This window comes from Gopherus evgoodei, chromosome 3 (assembly GCF_007399415.2).
Source record: "Gopherus evgoodei ecotype Sinaloan lineage chromosome 3, rGopEvg1_v1.p, whole genome shotgun sequence".
Lineage (NCBI taxonomy): Eukaryota > Metazoa > Chordata > Testudines > Testudinidae > Gopherus > Gopherus evgoodei.
In genome coordinates, this window is record NC_044324.1 from 57,575,462 (window position 1) to 57,601,782 (window position 26,321).

At 40.6% G+C, this 26,321-nt stretch overlaps 1 protein-coding gene across 7 annotated transcripts in view; it reads left to right on the top strand.

Annotated features, from left to right (window-relative positions):
- Positions 1 to 2,294: 2,294 nt before the first annotated feature.
- The window catches only part of PRIM2 (DNA primase subunit 2), a 302,984-nt gene continuing 278,957 nt past the window's right edge, over positions 2,295 to 26,321 (top strand). For 6 of the 7 annotated variants that reach the window (XM_030555654.1, XM_030555655.1, XM_030555657.1 and 3 more), the window contains exons 1-5: positions 2,295 to 2,336; positions 2,841 to 3,009; positions 4,932 to 5,035; positions 6,427 to 6,506; positions 15,152 to 15,272. In XM_030555654.1, the coding sequence (XP_030411514.1) occupies positions 2,856 to 3,009; positions 4,932 to 5,035; positions 6,427 to 6,506; positions 15,152 to 15,272 (459 nt within the window). In that variant the 5' untranslated portion in view covers positions 2,295 to 2,336; positions 2,841 to 2,855. Of the gene's footprint in view, positions 2,337 to 2,641; positions 2,661 to 2,840; positions 3,010 to 4,931; positions 5,036 to 6,426; positions 6,507 to 15,151; positions 15,273 to 26,321 lie in introns of those variants that run through there. The other variant, XM_030555653.1, reaches the window with a different exon arrangement.

Consider the following 26,321-nt stretch of genomic DNA (forward strand, 5'->3'; position numbering starts at 1 on the left):
AAGGGATCCAGTCAGTGGATGGCACAGTGTATTGCAGTTCAACATCTAGCCAGTAGAGGTCTCTCCAAACCCTGGAGTACTTGGAGGAGTGGGAGGGGGAAATAATACCCTGAGGTCAAATGAGCCAGTGACTGTGTGGGAGAAGGAAAAGCAGGGCACTAAGCAGTCAGAGTTGGGACTGGGACTGGAACTGAGGCCATGGCTACACTGGCACTTTACAGTGCTGCAACTTTCGCGCTCAGGGGTGTGAAAAAACACCCCCTGAGCGCTGCAAGATACAGTGCTGTAAAGCCTCAGTGTAATCAGCGCTGCAAGCTACACCCGTAAGGGATGTGGTTTACGTGCAGCGCTGGGAGAGCTCTCTCCCAGCGCTGGCGCTCCGACTACACTCACACTTCAAAGTGCTGCCGGGGCAGTGCTTTGAAATGTGAAGTGTAGCCATACCCTGTGACAGGAAATGTAGTTTTGAGTGTTTAAAAGCACTTGTGCCTAGCTTATCTACACCTTTACTTTCTGGCAGCTGTTGTAAAATCTTGTGTTACTCAGAATCGGGGAGTGTTTATGGCAGTGGTCCCCAAACTCTTTACCTCGTGCCCCTCTCCTACCCTGTCTGTGCTCCCCCCATGGAGGTGGGAGCAGGGCTGTGGCTCCAGGAAGAGGGGATGTGGACAGAGGTAAGGGGGCAGAGGCTGGCCTACAGCTTGAAGTGGAGGCAGACCCTTGGCCAGAGGCCCAGGCATGCAGCAGCTTCTGGGCATGGAGCTCCAGGCACAGGGCTAGTAGCCAGGACCACAGGCATGGGGCTAGCAGCTGTGGTTTGGGCCAGAAGCAGAGCTGGGTGGCACTCCCTCCTTGCTCTCTTGTGTGGGCTGATCTGCTGTGTTCCACTGTTTGTGCATGCCCCATGTGGAAAAAGTACCTCCTTTTGTTTGTTTTAAATGTGCTGCCTGTTTGTTAATTTCATTGGGTGACTACTGGTTCTTGTGTTATGTGAAGACATAAATAACACATCCTCATTCATTTTCTCCAAACCAGTCCTTATTTTCTAGACCTCTATCATATACCGCCTACTTGCCATTTCTTTTCCAAATTGAACAGTTCCAGTCTTTTTAATTTCTCTTCATATAGAAGCTGTTCCATACCCCTAATAATTTTTTTTGTCCTTCTCTGTACCTTTTTCCAATTCTAAAATATCTGTTTAAAGATGGGCAACCAGAACTGCATGCACTATTCCAGAGGTGGGCAAACAGGATGTCTGGTCACTCTAATTAAGCATGTTATGAAGAGCTGCCTGTGGAGTTGATTCTCTGTGGCTGGGGGAGTTGCCGGGCTGCAGCAGTTTTGGTGGCAGGCCATCAGCCCTACACACTTCCCCTCTTAATATCACAAACCAGAACCTGCAGGCAGGCATGAAGGAAACATTGCCCGGCCCCTGAGGGCAGGCTCTGGGCTCCCCATCTCCTCCAGGGCTGCTGGGCCTGAAACCCTGGTTTGCTGCTACTCATCCGCCAGACGGTCTGAGCCGAGAGGTGAAAATAAGTGGGTCTGGTCCAGCATACCGGCAAGAGCTAGTACGCCGTCCCTGACCACACCGGCTTCTGTGGCCAGGATTAAAAGGGGCTCTGGGCTCCCCGCAGAAGCAGGGAGCTCAAAACCCTTTAACTCTCACCCGCAGCTCCGGCAGCAGGGCTGATGCCTGGATTTAAAGGGTTTGGACCTCCTGTGGAGAACCCAGTGCTCTTTAAATCCCAGCTGGCGCTGCAGTGGGGATTTAAAGGGCCCAAAGGTCTGTAGCAGCCAGAGCCCTGGGCCCTTTAATTTGCCCATGAGCCATGGGAGCTCCCAGCCACCTACGGTGCTGGGAGCCCCTGGGTTGATTTAAAGGCCCTGGGGCTCCCAGCCACAGCTGGTGCCCCACAGCCTTTAAAGCCTGAGAGATCCCGGCCCTGCCGGTTGAGGCCATGCCCCACAGGACTCCAGCAGTACCCCTAAGTCCTGTAAGTTACTTTCACCCGGGCTGGGCTGGGGCTGGAGCTGCCGCCTCCCCCCTGACCCCCAGCTGTCCCTGCCCCAGGCCTGCGGGACCCGCTCAGGGACTCATGGGCTGCAGAAGCCCCGCGAGAAGCGGCATTAATTGGCCCCAACCCCAACCACCCCGCCCCCCAGTCTCGCTCACCCAATCACGCGGTTGGGGCGGAGTCAGGAGTCATGCGCGTGCCGCTAGCGGGCGGGGTTAGAGGTCGAGTCGGGGCGCCGCTGGCGGAAGTGAGGCGAGCGGGGCGGGGCGTGCTGCGCGCGGGAAGCCGGCAGGGCGCGAGTGGAGGCTGGGCGGCCGGGTGAGGTTTGCGGGTCTCCCTGTTCCCGGCTCTGGGATGGGCCGCAGGATCGGGCTCTGCCGCCTCATGCGCGGCTGTCAAGGAGCCACGGCCAAGCACCGCTGCCTCCGCTCCCCGGCAATGCCTGAGTGCGGCCGGCCGGTGTCACGTCCAGTCCCGTCCCGTTAGTGGGAGGGGTGTGGGCGGCCACCCTCCCGTCCCGGGGGTGGGGGGTCTCCCAGTCTCATCGGGGTGGTGATGCGAAAGCCCCAGCAACTGGCGGGAGGGCCCCAGCGCGTCTGTCTGAACCTGCTCACTCCAGGTTTGAAAGTGACTAGGTTTCAGGTTGGTGCTGCTCCTTTTCACTTGGCCGAACGGGCAGTCTAGTCTGTTCCACTGCCTGTAAACTGGGGATGGATCCAGTGAGGTAGCAATGTCATGTCGCCCTCTTTGTTGGGCAAAATGTGGTTATTGCTGATGATACAGTGACTAACCAATATTTTTGTTCAACTTTTTTTTTTCTAGTTTCACTTAAAGAAAATGGAGTTTTCTAGAGAAAAAAGGTTGAAGGCAAGACTTGCTGGTGATAGACGAGGAGATCTGTATCCTCACAGCCTGCAGTTCTATCTGCAGCCTCCCACTGAAAATATTTCTCTAGCTGAGTTTGAAAATTTTGCCATTGATAGGCTTAAATGTGAGTAACACTATAAATCTATAACCATTTTGTTTTGCACTTTGGATAAATGCAATTGGAGGTGATCCATAGTCAATGAGTGATACAATGTTAAGTGTTAAGGTGGGATGGAGGCTTATTTTGATGTCTGTTACAAGAGCTAGAAGACTCCCATGTAATGCAACTGTTTTAGCATCAGAATGACATGTTTATATATAAAGTGTAATCTATTCTTCCTATTTTTTGTCTTCACTTGTACTTCTAGTTTTCTTTCAAGCATATATTTCTATACTAATAATTTGTAATTTCTAGTTGACAAATATAGTTCCTTTCTCCAAAAAAAGGTACAACAAAATTTATTTTGGCAGCCTATTTGTGTGTTTAATGCTTCCCAAATTTTTCTTTTTAATTTCATCAACGCTGATTGAGTTTTAAGTACTACAAAACACTGTGTGTGAAAAAACACCTAATTAATTCTGAATAGTTGTTAAATTAGTACATGTTTGTATCACTTATTGTACAAATGTTCATAAACATTTGTACAAAACAGGTAAAATGCTCTCTCGTTCATGGATGGTTTGACTGTTTTGCATAAAAGAGAAGACAAGACACACAGTTTAAAGGATAGGATAGGATAAAACATGAATATAGAAAGAATCAGAGGGGAAGGTCCTAGGAAAACAATGATGGTAGTAAATAGCATCATAATATCATAGAAACATAAAGAAAACAAATAGAGTGATAAATAGCTCTTAACAGTATGATGTGGTAACAATTTATCACTCTTGTCACTTTAATTTTAAAATTTTCACTTGTCTGTGCTCATCTGTGGCATTTCAGCAATGTTTAGACTGAAAGCTCTTTGGAGTTAGGGGCTATTTGTCCAGAACAATGGGGGCCTGATCTTAACTGACTGTCTCTGGGTGCTACTGTAACACTGATGCTATTACTACCATCTGCACAAATACCTAACTGCGTGAACAGGTTTTTTTGTGGATGAACAAGAACATTTGCTCTTCTGTCTGCTCGTTTAAAAATTCTATTGTCTATTGAGAACAGAACAGTACAATGGATGCTATGTGACCAATCGTACACCTGAAAAGAGTTGAAGAATGATCACTTTAAAGCTCCCATATTGTGACATTTGCTCATAGCCTTTTGAATACTTGCAGTAGCAAAAACATTGGAAAAAATCAGAATTAGTTCATGATTGATTTGCAAAGAGAAAATAGTACTAATTAATTGGAAAATTAATTTGTACTTCATTTGATCACTGTAGTTAATAATATACAATGGAAATTAGGAATTATTCCATTGATGACAATAGGCTTTGAATCAGACCCGAAAATACTTAACTGTAGCTCTGTATTAGCTTATTCATTTTAATTTCTTCTAATCAATTCAGGCCAAAGGCTGTAATCCTGAAGGCAAATTTCTTGTTGATCCAAAGCTTGTGGGGATGTGGAAGAAGCAAATCTGAAACACGTTTGGTCTTTTTCAGTCTTTAAAAAAAAAAAATTGCTTAGAATATATTTTTTCTTATTAGCATAGATGATAGAACTAACACATTTTACATTTTAATAGATCGGGTCAGCAACCTTTGGCACACGGCCCATCAGGGTAATCTGCTGGTTGGCTGCGAGACATTTTGTTTATGTTGACTGTCCACAGGCATGACCCCCAGCAGCTTCCAGTGGCTGTGGTTCGCTGTTCCTGGTCACTGGGAGCTGCAGGCCGCAGGGCTGCCAATTCCTGCAGCTCCCAGTGGCCATGGTTCGCTGTTCACCGTGCATGGTCAACGTAAACAAAGTGTCTCACGGCCTGCCAGCGGATTACCCTGATAGGCCATGTGCCAAAGGTTGCCGACCCTTGTAATAGATGTATCTTTTTATACTACAAGGCTTGCTCATGCTGATTTCATTTGTTTCCTCTAATTACTTTAGTGCTCAAAGCAGTTGAGAACCTTGGTGTGAGCTATGTGAAAGGTAGTGATGAGTACAAAAGCAGGCTGGAGCGTGAGATTCGAAAGCTTAAATTTCCATTCAAAGTAAGTATATAATTGAAAAAGGAAAAGCAGAACCTTTTTACTATGGATTTTATTTTCCATTTGCTGTCAAAAATAGGGATGTACTTGTTGAATACTGCACTCAAATCATAAATTCTATAATTTGAACGATTTATATCACTGAATTTTTTTTCTTTGTGCCTATCAACTACTTTTTTTCTTTTTAATTTTCTATTAACATTTGTAATTTCTCTTCTGACCTAATTGGGTCAAAATCTGGAAATTTTGCACATTCAAAAAGCCTGTGAAAGTAGGCTGAAAGCTGTTTGAGTGAGGTCTGCAGGATACTCAGTAAGATTTGGAGTGCTTAATGCATGCTCTGTTTTTAAAATCACCTGGAATGGTAGCAGAAGCATGTAGTGGCATACGAATGTTTAGCATATCTGGCATGTAAATACTTTGCAGTGCTGGCTACAAAAGTGCCATGCAAAAGCCTGTTCTTGCTTTCAGGTGACATTGTAAATAAGAAGTGGGCAGCATTATCGCTCATAAATGTAAACAAACTTGTTTGTCTTAGCGATTGGCTGAATAAGAAGTAGGACTGAGTGGACTTGTAGGCAAAGTTATACACTATTTTGTTTTTTGAGTGCGGTCATGTAACAAAAAAAAAATGTACATTTGTAAGTTGCACTTTCACGATAAAGAGATTGCATTATGGTACTTGTATGAGGGGAATTGATAAAGACTGTTTTTTTTTTGTGTTTATCACTTTTACAGTGCAAATATTTGTAATGAAAATAATATAAAATGAGCAATGTATACTTTGTATTCTGTGTTTGTAAATGAAATCGAATATATTTGAAAATATAGAAAACACCCAAAAAATATAAAATAAATATTAATTGATATTCTACTGTTTAACAGTGCAATTAAATCTGCTATTAATTACAATTACATTTTTTTAATTGTGATTAATTTTTTTGAGTTAAGTGCGTGAGTTAACTGCAATTAATCGACAGCCCTAATGTTTTCTTATCAGTGCAGAAAAAGCACACAATTGTTTGTGTGTGGATACTTCCAAATAATTAACTTTGGTTTGTTGGCACAAATAAGTGTTTTGAAGGAAACTGTCCCAAATTATAATCATTTTAATTCAGAGCAAGTAGTTGGATGAAAAGTTTCCCTGTACTATGAAGTGTATTCTTAGTTGACATATTCAGTTAACAGTAGGATTTTGTCCATTTGTCTTTTGATAACTCTTGCAGCACTTACTGAGTTTGTCGGAACTGTAGAAATAATTTAATCTACTTTACATGTTTTACAGTCATATGACCGAAAGGTTGTGGATCTTCATAATTTTGGATTTATTTCTCAACTTCGGTTTTCTTTTACTGCCATAATTCAGTACGTATTTTCTCTTATGAAAACTGTAGGCTTTGGTTGAGGATGATTATGATGCAAGGAGGAAAGATCATATCTCTCATTTCATACTGCGCCTTGCTTACTGCCAGTCGTAAGTATTTTTAAGCAAATATATATTATTTTTATTATTTCAAATATATTGTTAAACCTTTGGCACCTAAAAGCTGGTAATGTGGTACTAAATATGGAGACAACTTTTCTTTGTTTCAAGTATAAGCCTTTTCCCAATTTAGAAGCTTAGTCAGGAAGAGAATTCAAATGTGGTGAAACATGACACAATACAAAAAACTGGAATATATTTTTATACTTACAATTAGGTATGAATATGTTTATTTTGATATTTAAATAATGCACTCCCTACATAGTAATTGGACAGTAATACACATAGGTTTTTTTTTTTTTTTTATTATTTTTATTTTCAAAGGCACTCAGCATTGATTTAACTTAGTTCCCATTGACATAAATAGGAATAGATTTAGCTTGGGACTGAGCACTTTTGACTTCTGGCCCTCAGTAATTGGCAAGTCGGTCTAAAAAGATTACCACTGTAGATCACTGCCTTATACATGGCCCCAGTCATCTCTTTAAGCATAGCGTGGAATTTTAAAAAGGTGCTGTCAGGGGTTTTCCCTCACTTTGAACTTTAGCGTCCAAAAAGTGGGGACCTGCATGGACCCTTCTAAGCTTAATTTCTAGCTTTGATCTGATAACGCTGCCACCAGCCAAAAATATAGTGTTTGGCACACTTCCTGTTCCCCCAAAACCTTCCCTGGGGAACCCAAGACCCAAACCCCTTGGATCTGAACACAAGGAGAAATTAGCCTTCCTCCTCTTTCCCCCTCGCCCCCCAGACTTTCCCCTCCCTGGGTTACCCTGAGAGGCTACACTGATCCAAACTACTTGTATCTTAAAACAAAGAAGAATTACCCTTCCCCCCCCACCAATCCCTGGTGAGTTCAGACCCAATCCCCTTGGGTCTTAAAACAAGGAAAAAAATCAATCAGGTTCTTAAAAAAGAAAGCTTTTAATTAAAGAAAGAAAAAGTAAAAATATCTCTGTAAAATCAGGATGGAAAATGCTTACAGGGTTCTCAGATTCATATAGCCTAGCGGAACTCCCCCTCCTCCCAGCCTGAGATTCAAAGTTACAGCAAACAGAGGTAAAAATCCTTCCAGCAAAAGGAAAAGCATTCACAAGTTGAAAGAAAACGAACATAAGACTAATCTGTCTTGCCTGGCTGCTTACAAGTTTGAAACATGAAAGACTGATTCAGAAAGATTTGGAGAATCTGGTTGTACGTCTGGTCCCTCTTTTTCCCAAGAGCGAACAATGAACAAATCAAACAAAGACTTCCCTCCACCAAGATTTGAAAATATCTTGTCCCCCCATTGGTCCTCTGGTCAGGTGTCAGCCAGGTTTACTGAGCTTCTTAACCCTTTACAGGTAAGAGACATTAACCATTAACTATCTGTTTGACAGATGCCTAAGTGAAATATGGGCCCAACTTCCATTGAGTTTCAATTGGAGTTGGTTGCTGAACTCTTTTAAGCAGCTTTGAAAATCTCACAATAAGTGCATGTATGGGTTTAATACTGCGATCCAAAGGTAGAAAGTTTTGCCTTTCTACATGTATGTCTGTGGACAATCAGAAAAAAGTATCCCAGGTGTTTCAGTGGACATGTGAAAAGCAGTCTTCCAGGTATCCAGATCCCAAAAGATGCAAGTTTTTACAAATCAGTATGATTTCTTGAATTGTACCCAGAAGGTAATAGGAAGCAAATGCAGTCTTTGCAATTCTGTTGTAACATGTTCTTGAAGGTCAACGCCAATAAATCAGCTATGTTCCACACATCCTATACCTTCGAAGTTTTCTCCATAATCACCCCAAGTAGAAGCGTTTGTAGTAACGGAATCTCATACTCTCAAAGGTATGAGTAACTCCTGTGAGGTCCAGTGGCAGTGGTTGCAGTTGTGTAGCCAAACAGATATGGAGGGGTAGGAGAGAGGAGCTTCTGGTTATAAATGGTCAGTTCCTGAGAGCAGTCAGTGATGCAGAGGGACTCCCAGAAAAAACATCTCCTTGACAGGAGGCTATGAAACTACCCAGTAATATACATACAGCCTGGCCTGACATCTTAGATTCCTTCACTTGACTACCAGATTTACTTCTGTCTTACCTTAAGTTTCAACCATGCCTGTGTCCTGATCTTTACATTCAAAGCAGAGACTACACGATTTGGGTGTAACTAAGGGCACGTCTGCCTGGTGTGGCAGTGTGCACCAGTGGGATGTGAATTCTAATGTGCGTCAATGTATTATATTCTAACTGGCCTCTGTAGATCCTATTTTAGTGCACACCAGCAGGGTCTACACGGGTCAGTTGCATTAATTCTAATGTGCATTCCCCTTGGTGTGCATACCACACTATGTAAACAAGCCCTTAAAAGCAAAATCTGAATGACACTGTAGCCCAAACTTCATTGCTTTTCCCACTGGCATCATTACATAATGACCAGAAGGGGTGACATAATAGCAGCTTGCACAAGAGACTTTTAGGGCAGATGAGTAATTGTCAGCATTGCTGTTTGGGATCTCTGAGAGTCAAAAATACTGCCAACCAAGTGCAATCCTGTCTTCAGTCATGGTCTGCAGGTCTCATAGTTCCTTAAAATCAGCTAATAAGTAATTTTTAGTGGTCCCTGTGAATTGATACTCAGTCTCCAGTTAATTAAATATTACTTGTATTTTATAAATGCATAGATTGTAGAATATTTTCTTTAGTGTAGTATCATTTGTTTTAATGTGTGTAGACATATACACTTCCTTGTTTCATAAACTCCAATAGTGATTCCAACCAGCAACATACATAATATAATTCTTAAAACAAAGTTCTGACTATCTACTTAAGATGGCAACATATTTTTTCTTAGGGGACACTGTTACTTGTAAACCAGACTCAACAGTTCATAAACGGGATTTTTTTTCCTAAAAGATATATTCAAAAAGTTATTTGGGGGAAGTTCTTTGGCTTGTGTTCTACCAGAGATCAGACTAGATGATCACAATGGCCTCTTCTGGTCTTGGAATCTATGAATATGAGGAGAACCTCCTTTAGTTACAATTTAGATTTAGGATTATTAAATTAAAAAGCTAATGAAAATATTTATATTGGGTTTTTATGCATTTTATGCCATTTTGTGTACTGTGAATTTTATTTTTTCATTGTTAGTTTCTCCCTTGCTGAAAAGCCCCTCATATTTAAAAAGGCAAAATATGTTAGAAAAAATATGTTGAGATGTTTTTAAATCTGAAACTGGATGCTTCTTGAAATAAGAAGGAAGTTGATGATGCCCCTCAAATTTCCAATTTCTTCGTTTTAAAAAGAAGTTTGGCATTGTGGGATGCAGTGTTATGTAGTGGATAGAGCACTGGATTCAGGCTTGGGAGACCTGACTTCTATTCGGAGCTCAGCCATTGACCTGCTGGGTGACCTTGTGAAAGTCATTTCACCTCCTTGTCCCTCAATTTTACCTTCTGTAAAATGGAGATGAGTCTTTGTAAAATGCTTTGAGATCTAGTAATGAAAAATGCTATGTAAAAGCTAGGTAATGGAATTGTTTCAGGAAAAAAACCATGCATGTTGCAGTATTCTGTAACTTCATGAGGGTGACACACCTTCACACGCTGTTCTGAGCTAAATGCTAACAGTATGGTATTGCTGTGGAAAAGTTTGTTAGCCAGTTTCCATCCTATGTAAATTCTGTTTCTTCCTTTGAGAAGATATAATTAATGGTTAATAGTGAAAGAGAAAAAATAGAGAAGCTGGGTGAGGTAATATATTTTATTGGACCAACTTCTGTTGTGGGGAGAGACAAGCTTTCAAGTTTACACAGAGCTGTTTTTCTGTTCTCCTCTCCTCCTCCCAGAAGTTGGTTCAATAAAAGATATTACCTTACCCACCTTGTCTCTCTAATATCCTGGGACCAACGCTGCATGCAAAAAGGAAAAATAAACATCTTAAATTTGTAGTGGTTCTTAAATGGAAAGATGCTGAACTCGTACACAAACTGTACAGGGTTGAATCATAGAATACCAGAGTTAGAAGGGATCTCAGGAGGTCATCAAGTCCAATCCCCTGCTCAAAAGCAGGATGAATCCGCAGACAGATTTTTGCCCCAGATCCCTAAATGATCCTCACAAGGATTGAACTCACAACTCTGGGTTTATCAGGACAGTGCTCAAACCACTGAGCTATCCCAAAATGCAGCCTTGTCTGAGCGGAAAGTTGCCATGCACTGATAGATAAGAACAGGAAGTGAATAGTACAGGAAAAACTGTTTGAATTAAATGTTATCAGGCAGAGAAGCAAAGCTTGGCGCAGATCAATGATTATATAGTTGCTGTTTAGTGCTAAATTTGGAGTCCATCTTACAGAAAAAGTTTATAAGTAGGTTGGATCACAAATTTTGTGCAGAATTAATTAGTTTAATTGTCTGCAAGGAGGATGTGTTTATAGCTAAAATATTTGTGGGGGTAGAGGGTGGTGTGTGCTTGCTTTTTCTCTAGTGGTTCAACAGTGCTACCCAGAGGCAAAAATGTGCATTTTTCATTTTTTCTTTCTCTGGTTCATTGCTAAATTTATTTGGATTGAATATCACTTTTTTGTATTTGTTTCTCTGCTGAGCTTTAGTTGTTGTACATATTTGGAATGAACATAAAACTTTATTTGTGAGTACTAATACCACCATCCTCCCTGTCAGGCCTGTAGGCTGCGTATCATCTTTGACTTTCTCTCTAGCTCCTTTCCTCCAGTCTGTGCCTAAATCTTGCTGATTCTTCCTGCATAATGTCAAAGATACAGTCTTCCTTATCTATCTATACAGCTAAAATTCTCACCCAGGCTCTCATCTCATCTTTTTACTAGTGCAACATGCTCTCTTCTGGCATTGACAGATGCACTCTTGCCCCACTTGTATTAATTGAAAACACTGCAGCAACAATAATTTTTCTAGCTTGCCGTCTTGATCATGTTACCCCTCTTGTATTCCTCCACAGGACCCCTTTCATTGTTGCATCAAATGAGAATTTACTTTCAAGGCCTTTTATAGTGTATTTCCATGCTACCTGTCGTCTTTCTTGTTCTATTAAAATGTTGACTCCTGCCTCCATTCTGCCAATGATGCCATCCTTCATCGCCCACTAGTTAAATTTTCAAACAGGCACCTTTGTGGGTTTTTTTTATGATGCTTCTCACATGTGGGAGAAGCTCTCTGTAAACATCAGCAAAGCCATCTCCACTGTGCTGCTTCAAGTTCTTCCTTAAGTTTTCTTTGCTGGGAGGAAAACAAACTCTTGGCAAGGGTTGTGTAGCTGGTGTGCTGAGACCAGTATTGTATCAGTTATTTGTGTATCCTCATCTGACTGTATCCATGGTTTGTCCTTTGTCTTATACTCTTAAGTATAAGCTCTTTGGGAGCAGGGACCATCTTTGTTCTATTTGTACAGTAACTGGCACACTGGGATTCTGGTCTATGATTGGGGTTCCTAGGCACTGTCTCAATATAAACAAAAAATTATTTTCTTTCATGACTAGCTTCTAATATTTAACTATAAACTTTGAGCCACTGATGATACTCTAGACTTAATATTTACAAAATTACTTCACTTGTAATTGTTTTATACATTTAAGAAACATTTACAAGGAAGCATTATAGAACTTTGAATGGACTGACTTCTAATGTATGGGTTCAGAACAAATGCTTCTGTTTTTTTCAAATACAATTTCTGTCAATTGGGAGGATATTCTAAAAACTTTCCTAATTTGAAAGAGAGTGTTCCATTCTCACTAAGAATTAATGTAGGGACTCTGCTGAGTTGATTAAATTATGTAGTATTCCCATACAGAAAGCTTAAACTGCTTTTTTCACTCTGCTTATTAGAATTTAAAAGTTAACTCCCCATCTGCATGTTTTGTTCCTCTGTTCCCTTCCTAAACCATCATTGCTTCTTAAACTGCCTGCAGCTCCCATATTTTCAGCTGCATTTTGAACAATCATTGGGCACTCTTTAACACTCGTCATGTTTGTTAGTTACATGTTCATAGTTTTTGATTGACATGGGGTTGGTGTTGCTTTTCAAAAGTACCTTCAATGTAATTTTACAGGTGTATACAAGGGCACTTGTAAATTATTGTCACAGATCCACAGGATCTTTGCTGTGCCTCCAGCTTTGGAACAGTTGCTAGGAGGAACCCCTAGAGTAGTGATTCTCAATCTTTCCAGACTACTGTACCCCTTTAGGTGTCTGATTTGTCTTGTGTACCCCCGAGTTTCACCTCACTTAAAAACTACTTGCTTACAAAATCAGACATAAAAATACAAGTGTCACAGCACACGATTACTGAAAAATTGCATACTTTCTCATTTTTACCATATAATTATAAAATCAATTGGAATATAAATATTGTATTTACATTTCAGTGTATATAAAGCAATATAAATAAATTGTCTGTATGACATTTTAGTTTGCACTGACTTCGCTAGTGCTTTTTATGTAGTTTGTTGTAAAACTAGGCAAATATCTAGATGAGTTGATGTAACCCCTAGAAGACCTCTGAGTACCCCTAGGGGTACATGTACCCCTGGTTGAGAATCTCTACCCTAGATATCTCACTGTTCTCCAGGGTAAGACATGCGACTTAACCACTTCCTTATTCTGAGCCTTCAGCACCCCTCCTTCACATCGTGAACTCTGTTCAGGGAGTCCAGCTGAAACAGATTCCTGATGGAGACTTGTTCGCTCTTCAGGGATTAATGCACCTCACCAGCCATGTGCAGTGACAATCGCATAGTGTTGTCAAACGGTAGGATTTATTCATTAACTAGAAACGAATAAGCATAGGAAATCCCTTAGGATAGTATGGAGAACTGAAGGCTGAAGCATAGTCCATTCTGGGGAGCCCAGCCAAGCTGTAGACACCGTGTGTGTGTAATAATATATTTGGAGTTTGCGGAGACTGTTGTCCAGCTAGAGGAATCTGAAGAAGTGAGTGCATTTCAAAAAGGAACCTTTAAAATATTTTCTCCGAAAGTTAAATTATTTTTTCTAAACAAATTACCTTAGAAATTCACATGTTGTTGTCTGTAGATTTACATAAGAATGGGCATACTGAGTCATCTCAAAGGTCCATCCTGCCCAGTATCCTGTCTTTCAACAGTGACCAATGCCAGGTGCCCTAGAGGGAATGAATAGAACAAGTAATCATCAAGTGATCCATCACCTGCCGCCCATTCCCAGCTTCTGGCAAACAGAGGCTAGGACATCATCCCGGCTAATAGCCATTGATGGATCTATCCTCCATGAATTTATCTAGTTCTTGTTTTAATTCTGTTATAGTCTTAGCCTTCACAACATTCTCTGGCAAAGAGTTCCACAGGCTGACTGTGCATTGTTTAAAGAAATACTTCCTTTTGTCTGTTTTAAACCTGCTGCCTGTTAACTTCATTTGGTGACCCCTTATTCTTGTATTATGTGAAGGGGTAAGTAACACTTCCTTATTTACTCTTTCTCCATATCAGTCATGATTTTATAGACCTCTATCATATCCCCCCTTGGTCATCTCTTTTCCCAGCTGAAAAGTCCCAATCTTATTTATTTCTCCTCATACGGAAGTTGTTCCATACCCCTAATCATTGTTTGTTGCCCTTTTCTGAACTTTTTCCAATTCCAATATATCTTTTTTGAGATGGGGTGACCACATCTGCATGCAGTATTCAAGATGTGGGTGTACAATGGATTTATATAGAAGCAATGTGATATTTACTTATTACCTATCCCTTTCTTAATGATTCCCAACACTCTGTTAGTTTTTTTGACTACTGGTGCACATTGAGTGGATGTTTACAGAGAACTATCCACAATGACTCCAAGATTTCTTTCTTGAGTGATAACAGCTAATTTAGACCCCTCATTTTTTATGTATAGTTGGGATTATGTTTTTCAATGTGCATTACTTTGCATTTATCAACATTGAATTTCATCTGCTATTTTGTTGCCCAGTCACCCAGTTTTGTGAGATCCTTTTGTAGCTCTTCGCAGTCTGCTTTGGACTTCACTCTCTTGAGTAGTTTTGTATCATCTGCAAATTTTGCCACCTCACTGTTTACCCTTTTTTCCAGATCATTTCTGAATATGTTGAATAATGCTAGTCCCAGTACAGACACCTGTGGGACACCACTATTTACCTCTCACCATTCTAAAAACTGACCATTTATTCCTGTCTCAACTCCCCTTGATCCAGATACTGATCCCTGAGAGGATCTTCCCTCTTATCTTATGGCAGCTTACTTTGCTTAAGAGCCTTTGGTGAGGGACCTTGTCAAAGGCTTTCTGAAAATGTAAGTACACTGTATCCACTGGATACCCCTTGTCCACATGCTAATGTTATGCTAATTTGGAGTCTGAATGGGATCTTTTGACCATTAAAGCTGAGGGATTTTAGTTCTGCTGTAAATACAAATCTCTATAATGTACAGTTAATTTGTTATTTCAAAACCATAGATAACCCCCCTTTTCCCTGTAAGAATAAAAGACCTATCTTGACACCTACATTCAGCCTCACCCTTCTAGAAACAATGTTCTGTATCTTGCATTAATAGTATCACATTGATGGTTCTGTCTATATTTAGTCTTAAACATAGTGCATTAGTTGTATCTAAATTTTTTTTTTACTTGCAGAGAGGATCTCAGACGATGGTTCATTCAACAAGAAATGGACCTTTTTCGATATCGGTTTAACGAGCTAACTGGTGATTTGGTCGAGAAATTCCTCAAATATGTTAATTTGTCATATGGAGCTGTAAGTACATTGTTTTGTAGTTTTTTGGTTGTTCTGCAATGTATCTTACTCGAACATTTTCCACTGATGTTTAAATGTTCTATTGTAAAAGTTTTATAAACTCTCATAAAAGAAAGAAAAGTTCTCAGAACTTCTGAAACTATTGAGTATGTGCCATAAAATGACAATTCTTTATGCATTGTATTGTAGTTTTGTGCTTGACTGGATCACAAATGGAATATCACTTTAAATCTCATCTGTAACAAAGGCTATAATACTGTCATTGAGAGAACATTGTTCACAAAGTACTTTTAGGAGGAAAGTAGTGGTATTGTTATGCAACTAGAGCTTTGGAAGGTTGGCTATGGTCTCCAAATGGGACTTGTGTATATACCGCTCAGTTGTCCTTCAGTGGAGATCTGGCTTATACCATGCTGTTTCTCTTTCTGTAAATGTACATCAGAAATGCTGAATCATAGACTGAGAATATTAAAGAGAAACTGTTGATTTTTATAAACACATTTTTAGGGACCACAATGGGAGTAAACTTTTGGGAGCTGACTTTGTCATTTGATCCTAACATAGGACAGACTATTGGCTGGAATTGGTGAATATTCTTTGAGAGTACAGAATTTTGTCTCTTCATAATTATTGTTGGTAGAGCATATTCCAGCCTGCTGCTGAGACAACAGAGCCAGTTGTTTCTGAGGTGTCGGTTTCTTTCTGTAGTATCCAAGATACAGTCAGTGTTCTCTGGAGACTTGTATGGTGTACTATTCAGTGAATTCAGAAATTGAGAAGATTCAAAATGTAACTGTGTTCACAGTATTTAAAAGATAACTAATGGAATATTTATTGTAGCTGTGGAAATGAGTGAGCTACAGACCTATATAGAATAGAACTTATTCCATAGCTGGACCATCTATTCCAGGGATCAGCAACCTTTGGCATGTGGCCCGTCAGGGAAATCTGCTGGCGGGCCGGGATGGTTTGTTTACCTGCAGCGTCCGCAGGTTCAGCTGATTGCAGCTCCCAATGGCCGCGATTTGCCATTCCAGGCCAATGGGGGCTGCGGTAAGCAGCAGCCAGGACATCCCTCGGCCCCTGCTGCTTCCTGCAGCCCCCATTGGCCTGGAGCAGCGAACTGCGGCCGGTAGGAGCTGTTATTGGCCGACCCTGCCGACACTGCAGGTAAACAAACCGTTCCGTCCCGCCAGCGTATTTCCCTGACGGGCCGTGTACCAAAGGTTGCTGATCCCTCATTTATTCCATGATTATGGTTACAGGAAGAAGGAATTCTGGGATTTAATGTGAGCACACGTGGTATGTGTATTCTATTATATATTTGACACGCCAGTGAGTGCAACTGGTTTATCCTTGTTCAAAGACCTTGGCAGGCAAATGACTTGAAACTGTGTAAAATATAACAGCCCTGACCTGAGGAGAGGATCACTCATTCCATCTAAGAACTGGCAGGCATGAAACTATGTCCAGCAGAATTGGTCTCTGTGGGAGAACCTGAAGTAATTTAGATCTATCTGAGACTCCATGTGGAAGATGGTGACCACCAGGAAAGCTACATTTGCTTTTAAGCTATTTTAAAAATGTGTTTTCTATAATGCTTTTGTTCTGAAGAAATAGTTCTTTTCTTTACAAAAGCTAGTTGGTCACTGGTTAACCCTGTCATTGCCCCCGAGAGAGCAGAACTGCGGGTGCTCAGCTGAAGTCAAAGATGCTGAGGTGATTACAGTAAATTGGTTGGGACTAGAGCCTGAGACCCTGGTCCAGAGGGAGAGAATCACAGGATTCTGCCTTGAGAAAGGTGACATCTGGTGGCCTGAAACCTAAGTGGAGTGCTCTCAAGGAGACCATGAAGGGGTCAGAGATGCAATTAAACTAGGAACTATGACAAAACCATTTATTATTATTATTGTACTTCCTGAGTATTCCCTCCCTCCCCCTCCCCGCCAGAGTGCACTCTTCTGCCTCCCCTCCAGCATGCCACTGGAAAATAAAAATAAAAAAGGCGTATATAAAGCTCTGTGGATTCTGTTATTTCATGACCATCGAATCCCCTTTGCTCTAGAACTGGAATCCAAGCTTGCATTTAGAAAGTTTCTAATGCTTGTAGTGGTGGTGAAAACACTGAAACTGTTAATTCCATAAACAAAGCATTGTTGTTTGAGTCTGTAGAGAGCATAATAAAATAGCTCTGTGTTGTGAACTGTTCTGTTTGTCTTAATGAGTGTTTAACTGAAATTTAAAGATGACAATTTGAGGACAAGCCTTGTTAGATATTTCACTTGACTATTTTAATAGAAACATCCATTTAATATTTCTATTCCACAATTCTAAACTATTTCCTGTGCATCCCCTGGTGCCAAAAGCCTCCTAACTTTGCCTCAGACAATTTCTGTAGTGCAACTGTGTTGTCAAATCATTGGCATATTAAAAACTGGAAATGTTGGGGCAGTGTAAAATGGAATTTATTATCAGTGTATAACATGGATCATTGCAGTGAAATTGAAACATGCAATCCTATTTCATTTAAAAAAATCTACATTTTAAAATTAAGCTTCAGCAGACTATCCACACTGCCACACCAAAGTGCTGCAGGATCCAGAAGTCTTGCAGTGTAACTTAGGTTCAGTATGCCACAGCATACGTGGGCCCATTGGATACACAGCAACTTATTCTGAAAAGTTTTCCGTGCTCTTTGGTAGCTTTATTGTAGAGAAAGATAAAGAATAACTGTCACAGAACTTAAGCACTGATTATTGGACATCTTAGGTCTTGTCTACACTGGTGACTCATGTAGGGTATATGTAGCTACACATCACAATGAAAAGCAGGCTGCATCCATACTGTGGTGCATAGCTCATGTGTTGAGAGAGCCTCTGGGGAAAGGCTCCAGCAGCAGTGTAGTGCGCCGCTACTTCTCCGACTACCAGAGCCTTTCCCCTCTGCTGGGGCCTTTCACTGTGGCAAGGAAGAGGCTCCAGCAGAAGGAGGCAGCAGCACACTACATAGCTAAAAATAACAATGTAGATGTGGAAGGCACTGCTTGGGCATGTAGTGAGCCCTGTAGGCTATATACGCTAAGGTTCTGACATGTCTACTCTGCTTGCAGTCTGGGAGCATGTGGAATTCTGTGAGCAAGTTAATGACTGAAAGATAAGGAGAAATATCCTTTCCTTTTAAAAAAATCTATGGACTTACAATTTCAGTGATGTCCCCCTTTGCAGCATGGCTGGGGACACATCCCCTGGCTTCCAGGTCTTCCGGCTGCTGGAAATATTGATAATTTTGTTGGAAATGGATTCAGCTGGGTATCATTTGAAAAGTCCCTTTATCCACAAACACAGTGGTACCAGACATGTTAAACCTAGAACAATTATATAGATAAATATTGATCTTCACATTTTTTTAATATCTATTTGACATGCCTGTGTAACAGTATAAGTAAACATCCAACTCACATAAAGTTAAATTTTGGCTCTTGACTGACAGTACTGTGTTATTGGATCATGCACAGAACAAGAAGGGGCAATTTTAAAGCTACAGGAGGAGCTCATTCACATTACATCCCATTTGCAGAGTTTATTAATATGATAAAAAGGAATCTTCAGTGATGTGATAGCTAAAGATGTCAGTCAAGTGATTTACTCTGGGTCATGACTTGTAAAAGCCTTTAAAATCCAAAGAATTATCAATGTTCCATCAATTTATGGTCTCCAATTTAAAAAAAAAACAACAAAAAACCAAAATCCTAAACAGACTGCAGCTGTGCTCTAATGCAAAGAAGAAAGAGTGAAGGTGGCAGTGACTAGTACAGCACTAACTGCATATGGGTTGTTTTCTGCATGTCTTCTGGTTGTGTCCCAATCTGTGTGCTCTTGATCTTGTACTTTCCCATAGTCTAGCATAGTTCTCCATAGTACCATGATTAATATTCTGATGTGATGGAATAATGCAGGGGCCAACCTGTGGCTCCAGAGCCACGTGCTGCTTTTCAGAGGTTAATATGTGGCTCCTTGCATAGGCGCCAACTTTCCAGTGTGCTACAGGGTGCTCACTGATCAACCCTTGGCTCTGTCTTGGGCTCCAGTCCCACTCTATTCCTTCCCCCAAGCCCCTGCCCCTTCCCCTGAGTCTGCTGCACCCTTGCTCCTCCTCTCTCCTCCCTCCCCCGAACCTCCTGCACAACACAAAACAGCTGATCATGGCGGGAGGGAGACACAGGGATGGAGGATTAGGTGCTGATCAGTGGTGCTGCTGGTGGGTGAGAGACACTGGGGGTGGGAGGAGAGTGACGGGGGTGGGGGCCTACTGATCTGTTACTGTGGCTCTTTGGCAATGTACTTTGATAAATTCTGGCTCTTTCTCAGGCTAAGGTTGGCCATCCCTGGAATAATGCATATGTGCCAGGCAAAAAACAAGCAAACTAATGCACATCTTGCATGGTCTTCCTAAACCAGCACCTACTGACAAGCTCTCAACAAACCAGAAACTGTTAACACTTGCTGAGATTTGGCTGAGCACTTCATTATGAGGTTACAGAGAAAATACTAAATTCGCCTTGTGTTTGACACCTGTGTAGAGGAATCAGTTAAAAATATTACCAGAATCAAGAGACTTCCTGGTATTGCACCTGCTCAATACAAATTCGTAAACTCCACAAACATCTTCAGAGTTGCAGTGAAAAAGCTACTGTCTCATACTCTCATGAAGGATGAGTTAACCGCATATTTTGCAGGAAAAACACTCCAGCAGGTGAAGAATGGCTAGAAGAATTTGATTGTCACACGGTGTAATGAAGTTGTTGCCTTGCATTGTTCAGTGGAGTTTCTTCATAGTTCCCATGAAGAGGCTAACAGTAAAACTATCTTGCATACCTTCCATGCCAAAGTAAGAGGTGCTACTACACTCTAGGTTTTTGCCCAAGACACAGATGTTCTAGTGCTCTCTGTGAGATGCTACCCAGTTCTTTAGCAAGATTCTGGTTTTTGTGTCAGCTGCTGGGGAGCATAACTATTGTATATTCCTATCACTCAGACTAGCCTTCACACTGCCAAGTTTTCTTGCCCTGTCAGGACGTGACACTACTGGAAGATTGGCTGGAAAGACCAAATTATACTGGAAATCATTTGATTCAGCCTCTGAAGACCAATGTTCTCTCTAATTTTTTTCACCCATGTGCAGAATAAATTTTATGCGCACCGAAGTATGTGCGGATGTGTGCCATTAATAGAAACAAAAAACCTAGATATAATATATATTTTTAAAAACTTACCATAGGGATAATTACTCCAGCCAGGACAGGTTAGGCATTTTAGAACTCACATTTAAATTAAATTCTTTGAGTAGTAAGAGAAATAAAAGTTATGAAATGCATAGTCTAGTCAAAACACTAAAATAACACACTTTGAAAGAATAAAGTTACAGAGAATATACGTGCATTGCAGGAAATACCAAGAAGTAACAACAACAATAATACAAGTATGTGTTGGGAGGAGAGAGCGAAAGTGTGTGTGTGTGTGTGAGAGAGAGAGAGAGAGAGAGAGAGAGAGAGACACATACACACACACACACACACACACGGAGGCTGTGCCTGCGTGTGTGTGTGAGAGAGAGAGACAGAGACTGTGTAAGCTGGCTGCTGGGGAAATATCAAACAGTGTGCTGTCTCTTTAAGAAAGGCATGTTCACCACAGCAGCTCTGAGTCCTGAGCCAGGCTGTGACCCCCCACTCTGCAGAGATGGGGTATGGGGTGAAGTGAGGGGGACACCCTGAAATTAGCACCCTCCTTCTCCCTCCTCCCTCACACAGCCAGTAGATGGGTCCTGCGAGCAGCTGCAGGACTGAGCAATGTGGGGGGAGGTGCACCTGAACACATGCTTCTGGCTGTGCGTGCTCTGCTAATCGGCTAGGTGGCATTTGAATTTCTCCTGGGTGGCCATGCAAGTGCGCAGGTGACAGAGAACACAGCTGAAGACTCTTCTTGCTCTGAAGGTACTAGAAATGGTTGAGACAGTAACTGATGAGGTCATGAATGCACTGGTTGCATTCATATGCGGAGTTTAGCATTTAAAGGTTAGCATTATGATGCTTGCAGAGTTGTTAGTGGATGTTTTTCCAAGAAGCAGACAAATGGATAAAAATTGCCACCAACAAGGGATACATTTATACCTGCTACCAAGAGGGCAAATTACCACACAATGGAATGTCTCTCAATGGTTGAGTACATCCAGAACTTCCCTCTCTGCTTGGGCATGGGTGGGTTTTGGAAGATGGACTGATCGCACCTGTGTTTTGTGAAATACCACGTGGTCCCAAATCAATCCTTCAGCTGAACAAATGTCCAGCACCTTGCAAATGTTTGTTAGCATCCTGCTTCTTATGGAAATATGCAGAAGTGGTGTGAATGAGAAGCAGCCTGACAGCGTGTCTGGCAGTGGTGCACTAGATGGAGACAACAACTGATGATGACTTGGACTGAAAACATTTATTCATCATACGTGTCAAGGCTGACTTCCCAAGGATTACCAACTATCAATGTTCTCTTTAAGTAAGCAGTGCCCTGTATTAAAGTATAATGTATAAAAGTATTGATTTTTAAATATTTCGTTGAATACATAATTGTTGTAGGTTTATCATGTTTAATACCAATGTGTTTGTGGGAGAAAGGACTTTTGAATGCCTTTTTGTAAGGCTGGAAATGACCATGAATTCTGTTTTAATGGGTTTGTAGAGAAAGCTGTTTTCTAAAGGATAAAAATAGGAGGAATATTTAGATATATTTTACAACTTGTATCTATTTTTGACCCACAAGTCATGTACAGTAGAAGATAGAATATCTGTGTGACTGCTTTTTTTACCCTCATCCTGTTGTCCTGATTTCTCTACCTTTGTTGTTTGTGCCATGTATACCTAAGGACATGGCTACACTTGCAGATATAGGGCGCAGGGAGTTGATCCAGCCTTCAGAGACCACAGCAGGGAAAACGTTGCTGAGTGTTTACACTCTTAGCTGGAAGCTCTCTGGCATGTCCACATTAGCAGCTCTTGCAATGCCACAAAGAGCACTGCATTGTGGTAGCTATCCCAGCTTTCAAGTGGCTGCAACATGCTTTTCAAATGTGGGGGGTGGAGTGGAGTGTGACAGGGAGTGTGTTGTGTGTATGTGGGGGGGAGAGAGAGTGGGTTTTTGGGGTGCTGAGAGTGTCAGCATGCTGTCTTGTAAGTTCAGAACCCCCCCACGCCTCTCTCTCACACACAGCAAGCAACATTCCACTCTAATGGCTTGCTTTGTCCTGGAGCAGATAAGTGTGTTGGTTGTCAGAAATGGAGCTTTGAAAGGGAATATTCCCATTTCTACAGCCGATTCCAAAACAATGACAAGAGTGGCCACTTGACTTAAGAGGATTATGGGATGTTTACGGAGGCCTATCAAAGTGCAGTAATGCAACACCTCGTTAACACTGATACTGGAACATTTAGCTTCTCATGAAGGTGGATTACCAGGAGCGCTCCAGCTGCAGAGTCCAGGTGCTCTAAGTGCCTTGCCAGTGTGGACAGGTCGAGAGTTAGGGTGCCTGCGGCTGCTTTAATGCGCTCTAACTTGCAAGTATAGCCAAGCCATAAATGTTAAGCTCGCTGAGCAGGGACTGTCTTTTTCCTGTGTTTGTATACCATCTCACATGATGGAGCTCTAATCCTGATAGGAACCTTTGAGAGCTAACATTATGCACACCTACTCTTTCTTGTAAACCCTTTATCGTTGAGACAGCTGTGGGGAAAAAACTATTAATAAGACAATGGAACTTTCTTTTGTAATCTTTCTCGAGAGGCGTATGTATGAGGGTGTGGGTTAAATACATATTTAGGTGACCGAGATCTTGCTTATGCTACTGTACAAGTGAATGGTAAAGGTTAACTAGAAGTGTACTAATGTGTCTATTCAGTCAGACATTTTTTAGGAAAAGGTCAACAGCTGACAGCCTGATTAAACAATTTCTGAGAGGCTGCAGTTCAAGGCCTTTGACAATGATATACCTGCTTGCTTTGATTTTTTTTTTTTAATCCCTTTGGGACAATAGAAATCATATTGTCTTTCCTCTGAATTGAAATACTTTTCATAGGAGCCTGGTACTGGGTTTTTTAATCAGAAAAGTACAAATTCAGTAAAAAACAATTAAAAAAACTCCAACAAAACAAAACCTTCACCTGAGTAAGTTTTTTATAATGCAGTCAAATTCGTAAGCATACCAAAAAATAAAAAAGCCCCCAGACCAAAAATCTGTTGTGCCTATATGTGTAACGAGAGCAGTATATAGTTGTCTTGTCTGAGACTCTCAGTCATGAGAACAATAATCAGTTAATTGCCTGTATGTTTAGATTAAGATAAATCAGCATATTTTATACTTCTAGACATGGGTGAAAAAATAAACATTTTAGGGTTGGAATAGTGGCTTTGGAGACTGTTAAATGTAAATATACTTTACATAATACATTTTCACTACCTTTGTCTACAGTTGCAAATAGATGTCTTTATGACCCTTCTTTTATCCCCCACTATAACTTTGATTAGTAAAAACTGATTTTTCTTTAATCTTAACAGTTTTACTTTGCCGATACATTCTTATTTGTTTTAAAGTTTGCAGACCAGTTGATTAAGTTGCTTCACAGGTCATTTAAAAATCACCCTTATTGAAATTTTGACTTGTCTAGCGTTCTTCGTTAGCCTTTAATGTAAGAATAGTTTACTCCCTTTGAATTTTCTGTGTAGTTAGAGCTTTCAATAAGATTTTACATAGGTTATATTTGCTGAAAGTAGTTTGCCATGGAGTAAAGGTATTAATGGTTGTTTTGTCTATTGTAAATAGTTCTAGTGTGTTTGTGAAGGAATATATTCTGCCCCATCTAATTAAATAGGAGATGATGAGTGGAGAAAAGTAACCTTTTAGGACTTTGCCATTTGATAGTACTACTTTTGTTTTTTGAGGATCCTTAAGCAGGAGTGGCTAGGCCTGTCTGAATCTATCTGTGTTAAGTTCTTATTTGGTCCCCATCTTTGTAGTATCTGAGCACCTCATAATCTTCAATGTATTTATCCCTGCGCACCCTGGTGAAGTAAGGAGTAGAGAAGGGGGTTAATTGCAGTGTGAAACCATTTGTAGTATGTGAATATGCTTCCTTTTTCTATTGGTGTGCTGTTCTTTCTTTTCTTTGGTTAGATGGGGAAACTTCCTTGTAAACTTGTGTTAGGGAGATCTTACAGCAGTATATGCAGAAACCAAGGATCTAGAGTAAAAACAAAATACTTTTTCTTTAAAGAAGCAAACTCCTATGGAAAACTCTGCTGTACATACATGGCCTAAATTTTCTGAACAAAAAACTGTTGTAAGGGCTGCTGGTGAGGGCACAGTGACAGATGCTCTAAAGAGAAACATGGAAGAGTGACCTTGGTAGCTGAGGAAAATGGAGTCTTGCACTTTTTTATGTTTAAATATAAACTCTTGCTTTCTATGTGTATCACTGATCTTGCCAGCTACTGTGCTTTCTACTACTGTACTGACGTGAGCAGTGTGCCAATTAGCGGGTTACATCTTTAGATGAACATAAGTCTTTTTTTGACCTAGGTTTTCTTTTTGTTCAGCTGGTCGAGGCATATATATATATATTTTAACTAAAAGACCAGATATCCACTCCTAACTTCACAGTGATATTATCAAGTAGGTTTTCTGTTTGTAGGAAAGAATTTCATTATATAATGGCATGCAGTTGTTCCTTCAGGAAAGAATAAATAGAATTGGTCAAACAGTTTGAGTTACAGGTTATTTAATAATTAGTATTAATTATGGAGCCACTCCATAGCAGTGTTGTTGTTAAGGTTGCAACCAGGATATATTGACTATATAAACCTGATATGTACTCCCCCTATACATTTGTATAGGAAAATCTTTTTTAGTTACTTTCAGGCTATGCTGGTATTGGCAGGATTGTAAAACTTCAAGCTTTACGTACAGTAAATATTAAAATCTAGTGCATGGGATAACAGAATAAAACGTCATAAAAATGAGCACTATTGTTTAATATAGTGAAAGGTACTTTATAAAGTGCCCACATTATGATAACTTTATAAAATCTCTGTGTGCAGGGGCAAGGAAAAATGGGAAAGAAATGTGATCTATGTGGTTCCAGCCTAAGGTCTGCCAGGCAGTGCAAGGCAAAGGGAACAGGGAACCTTGTGGAACCTGCAAGCTTTGCACAGAGAGGCAGGTGAAACCAAGGACCTCATGGATCTGCTGAGCAGTGTGAGCTGTGGGAAACCAGTGACCCTCAAGAGCTTCTAAGCTCCATAGGTTTGGTTAGAAAGTAGTATAGTGTACCAAAACTACACATTGCCTTTGAAATAAGAAGGGGTGGTGGTGTCTGCTAAGAAGACACATTTAGATAAACTTTTTTCAGTCTCTAAAGTTACTTATGTGAGTAGAAAGAAAATTTTTGTTTTTAATTACGTAACATTATAAAAGCTTTCCCCATGTATTGGATACTTCAGTTATCTAACATGGCAATTAAGGAGAATCTCAGTGGTACATTTCTAAACTCCTTGTCCTAGAAACATACAGATCTTTTCTATTGTACTTTTGACTAGTTCTACACTTTAGATCCCTAAGAAGAGTTGCACTCTTTTTTTAAAGGGTTAATACCAACCAAATGTATATTAAAAAACCAGCACATTTTAAATGTGGCTTGTAATTTATAGCTCAGAAAAACACATTATAAAATCTACGTGCAAAGCCTGCCACAAGATGAATACAGCTAGTTCTTAAGCAACACTCAAGAGACGAGGAATAAATGCTGACATTTAAAGTGACAGAGCCCATCAAAGGGAATATACAAACACAGGTGTGCAGCTGTGAGATTTAATTTTGGAGATTAAAGCATTAAAATCTTACTAGAAATGAGCAATTATGGTGTCTGATAGTTTCTGGCAAAAGAAGAAGCTAACATAGATTGTAAGATATTTCAAGGGAAATAAAGTGAGTATTTATCGTCTGCGAGAA